The sequence below is a fragment of the Salmo salar genome, chromosome 02 (assembly GCF_965601325.2).
Source record: "Salmo salar chromosome 02, fSalSal1, whole genome shotgun sequence".
In the NCBI taxonomy this organism is placed as follows: Eukaryota; Metazoa; Chordata; class Actinopteri; order Salmoniformes; family Salmonidae; genus Salmo; species Salmo salar.
Window position 1 is genome coordinate 65471452 of NC_138292.1, and position 10846 is coordinate 65482297.

General features: G+C 42.5%; 2 protein-coding genes across 3 annotated transcripts; both read left to right on the top strand.

Annotated features, from left to right (window-relative positions):
- Window positions 1–721: 721 nt before the first annotated feature.
- Window positions 722–7864, top strand: LOC106589728 (tetraspanin-16). Of its 2 annotated transcripts, none has more exons than XM_014180017.3 (8): window positions 722–830; window positions 1191–1295; window positions 2231–2428; window positions 3554–3628; window positions 4032–4139; window positions 4782–4937; window positions 5257–5340; window positions 7725–7864. In XM_014180017.3, the coding sequence occupies exons 2-8, from the start codon at window positions 1227–1229 to the stop codon at window positions 7782–7784; spliced, it is 750 nt and encodes a 249-aa protein (XP_014035492.1). In that variant the 5' UTR covers window positions 722–830; window positions 1191–1226; the 3' UTR covers window positions 7785–7864. The 2 variants fall into 2 exon arrangements, with proteins under 2 accessions (XP_014035492.1, XP_014035483.1); XM_014180008.3 differs by having other exon boundaries at window positions 734–830; window positions 1187–1295.
- A 1171-nt stretch (window positions 7865–9035) lies between these two features.
- Window positions 9036–10462, top strand: dand5 (DAN domain family, member 5). The gene is made up of 2 exons (XM_014179996.3): window positions 9036–9577; window positions 9788–10462. Exons 1-2 carry the CDS (start codon window positions 9047–9049, stop codon window positions 10079–10081), a joined length of 825 nt encoding a protein of 274 aa, XP_014035471.2. The 5' UTR covers window positions 9036–9046; the 3' UTR covers window positions 10082–10462.
- The last annotated feature ends 384 nt before the right edge of the window (window positions 10463–10846 follow it).

Sequence of the window (10846 nt, forward strand, 5' to 3'; positions counted from 1 at the left end):
CCCGTACTGGCCCCCCTGTGGGAATCAAACCCACAACCCTGGCGTTGCAAACACCATTCTCTACCAACTGAGCCACAGGGAGGCTGTCAAACCTTAAATTTAAAATAGGATGATGTACACCCCAGTATTTCTACTTTGCACACTCATCTACTGTCAAATCTACCATTCCATTGTTTTAATTGCTATATTGTATTTACTTCGCCACCATGGCCTATTTATTGCCTTTACCTCCCTTATCTCACCTCATTTGCTCACATTGTATATAGACTTATTTTTCTACTGTATTATTGACTGTATGTTTGTTTTACTCCATCTGTAACTCTGTGTTGTTATATGTGTGGAACTGCTTTGCTTTATCTTGGCCAGGTCGAAGTTGTAAATGAGAACTTGTTCTCAACTTGCCTACCTGGTTAAATAAAGGTGAAGAAAAAAATAAATAAATGGTTGCCCGTTTCCACATCGGAACTCTGGAGCTCTGACAGTGACCATCAGGTTCTTGGTCACCTCGCTGTGGAAAAAAGTGAAGGGGTCTGAATACTTTCTGATGGCGCTGTAGAATGTCATAGATTTACATACAGAATAATATGAAATGCTCTGAGGCCATGTTGCTATTGAAAAGCACAATATAAATAAAGTTATCTACATTGTATCCTCGAGCTACATCTATTGTTACAAAATGTTAATTGTGACACCTCTGATTATGACCCAGACCTGCGTTATCCTTGGAAACGGGTACGCATTGCCATGAAGGTTCGTGCCAAAAGAAGATACCAATAGCAAGTTAGCTTGTCAGCTGGGCTAGCTACCTACCGCTTGTAGCCTGCAAAAAGGTCATTAAGAATGCAAGTGCAACTGATTAATTTGTCAATTATTGAACAACTATTAAGGAATTTCTTAACTTATAGCGTTCTTCTTCTGGCCATTATTAAAGCAAGGGTGATACAGTAGCTAGCTAGCTAACGTTATATAACTAGCTAAAAATGCACATTTGCCAAAATGAATATGAAATATCCAGGCCGAAAGTAGCTAGTTAACTTCAAGCTAACTTTGGATAACATTATTTTTGCATGCAATGAGTGTTTGTCATGTCAATGATAGATAACAATTCAACAACGTTGAGTATTGAACATTACCAGATTATTGGTCTATGTGAAAAATGTTAACCTGTTTGTATGGTTTCCCGTAGATAGAACCAAGCGGTTCATGACATTACTGCGCAGTCAGCCATGTCCAGACTACATCACCTGTATGGCCTGTTGAGGTACCTGATGATGCTACTCAGTGGCATCATATTTGTAAGTGCACCGTTTTTTTGTGTGCTTTTTGGAGGGGTTTATCTGTAGATTATACCATAAGAGGCTATTAGGCTGGACCTCAATCAAACCCGCACTGCAGAACGATTACATTCACTACAACAGGTAGGTTGGAGTGAAAGTCTGATAGAATCATCAGACCACAGGGAATCATCAGACCACAGGGAATCAGAGAATCTCCATTGAATCTCCATGGTGCCACTTTTTAGGTTGTCAATATAAATGAATGTATTTATGGTTGTTTGTAATTTTGTCTTCCCTTTGAACCATTATGTGTTATTGTTTTTACCATCGAGCATCACTTTGGAAACAAGCGTTTTAATTCATACTTTCAAGTGATATCCTCTGGGTCCACATTGTACGTTTTGTTGTATATGTCTGTTACCCCAAAAAATTCAATTCAAATAGCTTTTTAGTCCAAGACTATGCTTAATCTGTTCTAGGAAACTGTCCCTATGTGTTACAGATGGTATGCTCAGGATAGTCCAATGTTTTAAATTCCATATAGTTTAGTTGAGGCCCTGCATTCATTTCAGAATCTAGTTTGAACAACTCTTAGCCCACATCTACAGTAAATGTTGAGGAAAACACGATAATGATGCATCAATATGATCAATCTCATGTTAATTCACCCAATCAGTATGTCCAATGTCAATACACTCTATCAATACCCTCAATCTCATGGATACACATCTCATTCTCTAACCCAATATGGTCGCCTGACCAGTTCCCCCACGAGACACTGTCTTCAATCAGAAGGTCCTACAATCTAATCATTCTAACTCTATGGTCCATCTCTTCCCCCATCCAGGTGAATCCATTCTAGTCATTCTAACTCTGTGGTCCATCTCTTCCCCCCTCCAGGTGAAACCATTCTAGTCATTCTAACTCTATGGTCCATCTCTTCCCCCATCCAGGTGAGTGGCATTGTGCTGTTTGGCCTAGGCGTGTGGATTAGGTACGGGGCGGCCACCTTTGTCCAGGTGATGGGCTCTTTCTCGGCACAGCTGGTGACCATCAGCTATGTGTGTATGTGCCTGGGGGCCATCCTGTCTCTGCTGGGGTTCATTGGCTGCTACGGGGCCTGGAGTGAGAACCGCTGCCTCATCATGCTGGTAAGAGACCGTGAATCCCAAACCACCCCCTCGCCCCTACCAATTTGCTCTGAGGGCCCTCTGTTGACGCGTGTTGTTGTCGGAACTCCGAGGGTGACTTCCAGAGGGTGGCAAGGGGGTCAATAAACTCTTTAACTTCTGGATACACTCGTGACTTGAATAAGGCAATTGATGTTCCACTTTTAAATAATAAAACAAACATGAAATTCAAATAAACAAATTCCCCCTGTCGTTTTACAAGATATAAACCTCATCAACAGTATAACCATTTGGGGCTCAGTCTAGAAGAGAGGTGGGTCACTTTTGTGGAGTGCAGTCTTCATAAAGGCTTGGTAATGGTTGAGAGTCTGTTAGAAGGAGCCATTTTGGCCTACTTATTTGGTTGCTGTGTTGTATAGTCTATACCCTTGTTTCTCAAACCTCTCCTCGGGGACCCCCAGATGTTTCACAATTTTGTTGTAGCCCTGAACTAGCACACCTGGGCCACGTTCAGTTGCCAAATGTTGTCGAACGTTGCAGATAGTAATGCCATGAATATAGCCGACATGATTCCTTGTTCCACATGTTGGAGAGGCATGTTTGTTCTACGTAACATATTTCTATCTGAACGTTCCAAGATGTGTCCTTCTGAACGGATTTAAGTAGTCAAGGGCTTGATTATTAGTTGAATCAGATGTGCTAGGCAAGTTCCACAGAGAGATTTGATGGTTGCTCTATAGTCTTTGTGTATTCCACTTACAGAGATTGAACGGGATCTTAAGCATTTACAAATTCGGAACATATCGTACGAATTGGAATTGCTAACATAGCGTAAGAATTGCATGATTTTTTAAAAATATATATTTTTTAGGATGTGGCATATCATATGAAATGGATGACGTTGTACACAATTGTGCACACTTTTCAGGGCCCCGTTTTGGCTCGTGAGTGCTACTTTCAAAACTACGGGCGAAATTATACAAAACATCTATAGCGTCACTTTAATTTGTACACTAGATATGTTGGGTCATAGGTCACAGGAGACCAGGAAGTGGGGATGCACAGGTATAGAGAGTGTACAGTTCTTACCCTGCTCACCTATGAACTATGATGTGGTTGATTCTAACCCTCTCCTTGATCTGACAGTATTTCTTCATCGTGTCTATGATGTTTGCAGCTGAGGTTACTGGGGTTATTTTCATTTTGGTGTACAAAGATCTGGTAAGCACAGACGATCCACTCTCACGCCCTCAGTGGCTCAACTGTAACTACGATAATGTACAAATCACAGATTATCCACTCACCCTCACTGTTTAAACTGTAAAGAAGATGCCATACAAAGCACATACGATCCACTCACACCCTCACTGTCTAAACTGCAAAAGAAATACTGTACAAAGCACAGACAATCCACATTGACCCTATCCTTACTGTCTAAACTACAACAAAGATACTGTATTTAGCACAGATGATCTACTCACTCTCATGGTCTAAACTGCAACAAAGAAACTTATTCAAGGACAGCCTTACTGTCTGAACTGCTACAAAGATGCTGTAAAGTTTTCTTGGCGTGATTAACAGTCAAGCACTGGGGTAAATGATTGGGAGACTTCCTGTGTTTCAGGTGGTGGTTACGATTCGTGGAGCCAGTAAGGACTCTTTACGGATGTCTTATATGGGACCAACGGCTGCAGACCCCATATCAACAGCCTGGAACACCATCATGGTCCATGTGAGTGGGCTATGTGAACTCTGACTTTAAGGGGCAATCAGCAGTTGCTACATTCATTTTTGGACTTATAAATTCATTATATGTACCCATTGATTCTTGAAGTATATAGCCTGATGAGCTTAGTTCAGAACCCAAAATATACTGTAAGCTTGTTTTACTCAAATGTTTGTTAACAAAGTAAATGTAAACAAACACTATATAGCCTAAAAACATGGTTACAACGATGATGTTGATATCATGGATGGTCAGTCCTTGAATCCATATCTCAGTTTCTGAATTTGAGTGGTTATATTTCTCCAGCCTCATCCCTCAGATTTTTACCGAAACGGGTGGGGGGAGGATGCTTTGTTATTGTTTTTACTGCTGATTGCTGCTTTAATACCAGTAGGATCTACCATACCCTGGGTACCAGTCTATCATTCCACTCCTTGCCTCTCCTTGTCATGACAAACTTTGGTATATGACACGAACTACAAGGAGTGGAATGTTTGCACAAAACAGGTCTGGTTTTCAGACTAGAGCTACCATTCTTCACTGTACATGTGCAAAAGCTCCGGAAGAAACAAGAAACAAACGAAATTGTCAATGGGCACCAATAGAAGTCCACTGTCTCAACGCTGTGCCTTTCTCTACTGTGTGCAGTACAAGTGCTGTGGCTTTGACAACTCCACGGCTGACTTCACGAACTCCGTGTTCAGTGCTAACACTGGCCTGTTGTACCCCAAGACGTGCTGTGTTGACCTGACGAGCACCGCCTGCGACGGCCTCGACACCACCCAGGGCCTGATACACCCAAAGGTAGGGTACACTTTTCCACATAAATAAGCCGAGCCAAACCAAGCTGTACCGAGCTGGCCTGGTTACACATCCACCATAGCTGGAACGACTTTTACCCTTTTTACACTATCGTGTTGACCCACATCAAACTGTGCTGGTTTGGATATTTTCTTACATTTCTCTTTTTCAGCATGGTTCCAGAAACTATGGTCGATGTAGCAGTGTTAAAAGCCATTACTCCATTGCCTATTTCTAAGGGCCAAATCCTAACTTGGGTAGTGGCCATGTCTTGTGAAGGAACAGATGGTGACGTCCTCTTTATCTATCTGTCGGTCACCAGAGCTGCATTACCAAACTGATCAATGTGATCCAGGACCAGAGCGTCATCTTTGGCTCCACCGCTTCTGGCATCTGTGTCATGGAGGTAGCCTTCCCTGTAGCTCAGTTGGTAGAGCATGGTGTTTGCAACGCCAGGGTTGTGGGTTCGATTCCCACGGGGGGCCAGCACAGAAAAAAAAAAAAGAAATTGTATGAAATGTATGCATTCACTACTGTAAGTCGCTCTGGATAAGAGCGTCTAATAAATGACTGAAAATGTAAATGAAAATGTAGGTAAGTGTCCTTTCAGAGTTGCCCAAACTTATATGGTGAGAGTTGCCCAAACTTACACTACCGTTCAAAGGTTTGGGGTCACTTAGAAATTACCTTGTTTTTGTCCATTAAAATAACATCAAATGAATCAGAAATACAGTGTAGACATTGTTAATGTTGTAAATGACTATTGTAGCTGGAAACGGCTGATTTATTTGAATGGAATATCTACATAGGTGAACAGAGGCCCATTATCAGCAACCATCACTCCTGCAATAAAACTGGCCCTCTTTAGACTAGTTGAGTATCTGGAGCATCAGCATTTATGGGTTCGATTACAGGCTCAAAATGGCTAGAAACAAAGAACTTTCTTCAGAAACTCGTCAGTCTATTCTTGTTCTGAGAAATGAATTCTATTCCATGCGAGAAATTGCCAAGAAACTGAATATCTTATACAACGCTGTGTACTACTCCCTTCACAGAACAGCGCAAACTGTCTCTAACCAGAACAGAAAGAGGAGTGGGAGGCCCCGGTGCACAACTGAGCAAGAGGACAATTATATTAGAGTGTCTGGTTTGAGAAACAGACGCCTCACAAGTCCGCCTAGAAGGCCAGCATCCCGGAGTCGCCTCTTCACTTTTGACGTTGAGACTGGTGTTTTGCGGGTACTATTTAATGAAGCTGCCCGTTGAGGACTTGTGAGGCGTCTGTTTCTCAAACTAGACACTCTAATGTACATGTCCTCTTGCTCAGTTGTGCACCGGGGCCTCCCACTCCTCTTTGTATTCTGGTCAGAGCCAGTTTACACTGTTCTGTGAATGGAGTAGTACACAGAGTTGTATGAGATCTTCAGTTTCTTGGCAATTTCTCGCATGGAATAGCCTTCATTTCTCAGAACAAGAATAGACTGACGAGTTTCAGAAGAAAGTTCTTTGTTTCTGGCCATTTTGAGCCTGTAATCTAACCCACAAATGCTGATGCTCCAGATACTCAACTAGTCTAAAGAAGGCCAGTTTTATTGCTTCTTTAATCAGAACAACAGTTTTCAGCTGTGCTAACATAATTGCAAAAGGGTTTTCTAATGATCAATGAGCCTTTTAACATGATAAACTTGGATTAGCTAACACAACCAGCCATTGGAACACAGGAGTGATGGTTGCTGATAATGGGCCTATGTAGATATTCCATTAAAAATCAGCCGTTTCCAGCTACAATAGTCATTTACAACATTAACAATGTCTACACTGTATTTCTGATTAATTTGATGTTATTTTAATGGACAACAAATGTGCTTTTCTTTCAAAAACAAGCACATTTCTAAGTGACCCCAAACTTTTGAACGGTAGTGTATATGGTGGGAGTTGCCCAAACTTATATGGGGACAAAATGACTAGATGGTAGAGACATTGGCCACTAACAGCCACAGGTGGTTTCCATTGTGATCACCATCTTGTAAATGAAAGCCTTATACAGTATATTGACCTTGTGAATCAACATGGATCAGACAAAATAACACAATCACTGCTGGCTGTTATTGAGTCTCTCAGGAAGACAGTGTTATTGATGGAGTCATTTCAATAGTGGATGCCAAGGCAGATAAGACTAAGTCTGCATCCCAAATGGAACCCTATTCCATATATGGTGCACTATTTTTTCCAGGGCCCATAGGGCTCTGATCAAAGGTGGTACACCATGTACAGTAGGGAATAGGGTGCTATTTGGGATACAGACTTAGTCTTATCTGCCTTGGCATCCACTATTGAAAGGACTCCATCAATAACACTGTCTTCCTGAGAGACTCCACAACCACTAACACCACCCCCAACACAAATGAACTGAAACGTTAACTTAGCCTCAAAGTTAGACTTTTGTGTTAAAACATAGTCTCCACATGCACTGTGTGTGTGTGTGTGTGTGTGTGTGTGTGTGTGTGTGTGTGTGTGTGTGGGTGTGTGTGTGTGTGTGTGTGTGTGTGTGTGTGTGTGTGTGTGTGTGTGTGTGTGTGTGTGCTCCATGCGAACAACACCATTACCACATAAGTGAACTGTCAGCAAAGCCGGCTAAACCTATTTCAGAAAGAGTCACAGTTAGACAGAGATATAGTTTCCTCCCGTGGTGTGTGTTAATGATGCTTCAATGTGTTTCCCGTGGCCTAATGTGTGTGTGTGTGTGTGTGTGTGTGTGTGTGTGGTTTTTGTTGTGTGTGTCTGTTTCAGTTGGCGTCCATGATGGTGTCAGTAGTGTTGTTCGTCAGACTAGGCAACACCTATTATTAAACCAGCAGCAACACAGAGCCTGACCCAGGCATGGTAGTCCAGCCAGACCAGAGACAACACCATAATAAATGGGACTTGCAGATGAAACCTCCTTGTCAGTAGATTGTGGATATTGTGGTGCTTAGGGACTGCTTAGGGTTTATGGTAGATGTGGGAGGGTGGGTGTCTCTCTCTGTATGTGAATTTGTGATGATTAGCGTTCTAGTGAACAGGAAAACTCTTTGACAACTACTCCCTCTTGTGGAATATATCTGAAGTGTCAGAGGCAGAATCACAGTATCATGGTCAGTCACAGGTCTGGGAACATTAAGTAACATTGAGTTATAATAATAATATCTGCCATTTAGCAGACACTTTAATCCAAAGGGGTTTACGGTAGTGCGTACATCTTTGGTCTCCTTAACAGTCACTTCACTCAGTAACAGTTATTCTAAACTTCACTTGGTCAGGTGTCTAACAGATAGAAGCTGCCTATGGTAGAGTGGGGATGGGAAAGTTCATGTGTCAATTAACACCGAGCCTGTCCATGGGAACTCCTAGCAGGGTTCTAGAACTCCAGACAGCCAGTGACTGATCAGGTCATGGGTGAGAGAACAGAGGACTCTAATGGCATTATGATGGGCCATAACAAGGGAGCTGGGCTTTATACCCACGGAACATAAACCCATTATGACTTTACCACCACATGTAATGAAAGCCCCTTGTTTGGCTAGGTATTATTCTGTTGATACAGGGTACCTCTCAAACTCACATCCTCAGAGCCTAACAAAACTCTATAGGACTACAAATGTCTTCACCACCTTTCAAACACTCACCTGTAATAAACGGAAACCCTTTGAAGTTGTAAATGTCAATGACTCTTATGACCCAGCAGGTGTAGTTCAGTCGTTGGGTGTTTCTTGATGTTTAAAGAGAGATGTTTTTATGGTATTATGTCATGTTTTATGTTTTGTGTTGATCCCAGGAAGAGTAGCTGCTGCTTCAGCAGCTGATAATGGGGATCCTAATACAATCCTAAATGCTAGCTGTGATATACTGGCCATTAGCATGGGAATTATGACACCTTCCAAGAGGTGAAGGCTGGGTTGGTTGGTCCTTATAAAAGGCTGCCACCAACTCCAGTCTCTCATAGCCCAGACTGACAGCAAGGTTTCCATTTGGAACCTTGAACCACTAAAATATAGACAACCAATTGATTATTGATTTATTTGCTGGGGAATGATTAGGTTTTTCTGAATCTGGAACAAAATATCGAAGAAAAAATGACTTCCTTCATCAACTTTGTGTTTTTGTCCACATTTTCTGCCGTGGCTTTGTCTCTTCCATTCCCTCACAACTCCATCAAGAGCGTTCCGAAGAATGGCACAAGTCGGGACTTTGAATCATCCGGTAACGGTCCAGTCGATGAACAGGAGCCTATTCGGGGAACGGTCAAAGTAGTCAAACTCAACCCCAATAACCTGGGTCTGTCGGGTCTTTTTAGACGAGGCGGGATTTCCCCACGAGGTGCGCCCAGTCCGAGGATGCCTTTCCCAGGCTTCTTGTCCATGGGACGCCCTGGCCCTCCTGCGCTCCCTGCCAAAGCAGCTGCGGTGCCTCTGCATCCACTGTCACATCTGCACCACGACGGTCAGGGCAATGGCGGGGTGGGTATGAAGAAGAGGCAGGGATTTGAGATGTGGCAGAGGGCCATGGATAAGAGCGACCACAGTAAGACCATGTCCATGTCGCTGCCCCTCAGTCTGAAGGACTCTGCCAACAGACAGAGCTGCGCCGCGGTGCCTTTTACTCAGGTGAGGCAGACCTTTCAATTTTGGTTAACAATGACAAAGATGGTGTAGGGCAATAGAGGACAGTAGGCCTCAAAGTTTAATCACATTATTAGACTAAATTAGAAAGTTAAAAGTGATATTTTTTAATAAGTAGGGCCTAATGCTTGAAACATCAAAATACGAAATGTTTATGCTTGTCTAATTTTTTAAAAATCGATCTTCCATGTACAGCGGATAACGTCCGAGGGCTGCGATGCGGTGACGGTCCACAACAAACTGTGCTTCGGTCAATGCAGTTCGCTGTTCGTCCCGTCTGGTTGGGAGTCTGCCAGGCTGACGGGTGCAGGGGGACACCGCCGTGCGCCCTGTTCCCGCTGCGCTCCATCCAAGGCCCACACGGTGACCGTGCCTCTGCGCTGTGGGATGGAGGTGCGGGAGAAGCGCGTGATGGTGGTGGAAGAATGCAAGTGTGAGACTGGTCGCGAGGAGGGGAATATCGAGGCTGTGGCCTCCATGCACTTGTAACTGAAGATACTGTAGTTTAAGGGAGACATTTTCCTAGTGCAAAAGCTCTGTGTGAATTAGAAAACGCACACTGGGAGATTATAATGAAGTTTACAGTATTTTTTGCACATTGCAACGCAACATTTTTGCACTACGAAAATATGACCCTAAATGCTCGTTTCACCCCTCACAGCACCTGATCTAGCCTGTTTTGATGATTCGATTCATTGTTTTTGGACAGACAATATTTATATTGTGATGCCAGATGTGGACATTGATTATGTGTATTGTATGTGAGAGTCTGAATTTCTAATTCAGAGAAACGATTTGGAGGCAAATGCCACCAATGATTGTTGACAAGTGACTAACATTTTTAGTCATGAACATTTCTGTTCAACTCTACGGCAGAATGAGTCATCCACTCTGGACAGTGTAATAATGTTGAATAAGTTGTTCAGTTTCATCTGAACTGAACTGCATTTTGTTTTTGTGAAATAAAAATGTCAATCTATTTTTGGCTTATCACTTGTTTTTTTTACCCTTGATGTGTTTGATTCATGCAAGAGAATCTACATTGAAACACGGGGAAAACATGTAGTATTCCAAGAGAATCTACATAGAATACATGTAGTATTCCAAGAGAATCTACATTGAAACACGGGGAAAACATGTAGTATTACAAGAGAATCTACATAGAATACATGTAGTATTCCAAGAGAATCTACATAGAATACATGTAGTATTCCAAGAGAATCTACATAGAAAACATGTAGTATTCCAAGAGAA

What these genes read in the sequence shown, in the direction of transcription:
- dand5 (XM_014179996.3), top strand. Translation starts at nt 9,047, where the DNA reads ATGACTTCCTTCATCAACTTTGTGTTTTTGTCCACATTTTCTGCCGTG. An exon ending in CCGCGGTGCCTTTTACTCAG is followed by an intron (nt 9,578 to 9,787) that starts GTGAGGCAGACC and finishes TTCCATGTACAG; the next exon opens with CGGATAACGTCCGAGGGCTG.
- LOC106589728 (XM_014180017.3), top strand. Translation starts at nt 1,227, where the DNA reads ATGTCCAGACTACATCACCTGTATGGCCTGTTGAGGTACCTGATGATG. An exon ending in ACCGCTGCCTCATCATGCTG is followed by an intron (nt 2,429 to 3,553) that starts GTAAGAGACCGT and finishes TTGATCTGACAG; the next exon opens with TATTTCTTCATCGTGTCTAT. An exon ending in TTTTGGTGTACAAAGATCTG is followed by an intron (nt 3,629 to 4,031) that starts GTAAGCACAGAC and finishes CCTGTGTTTCAG; the next exon opens with GTGGTGGTTACGATTCGTGG.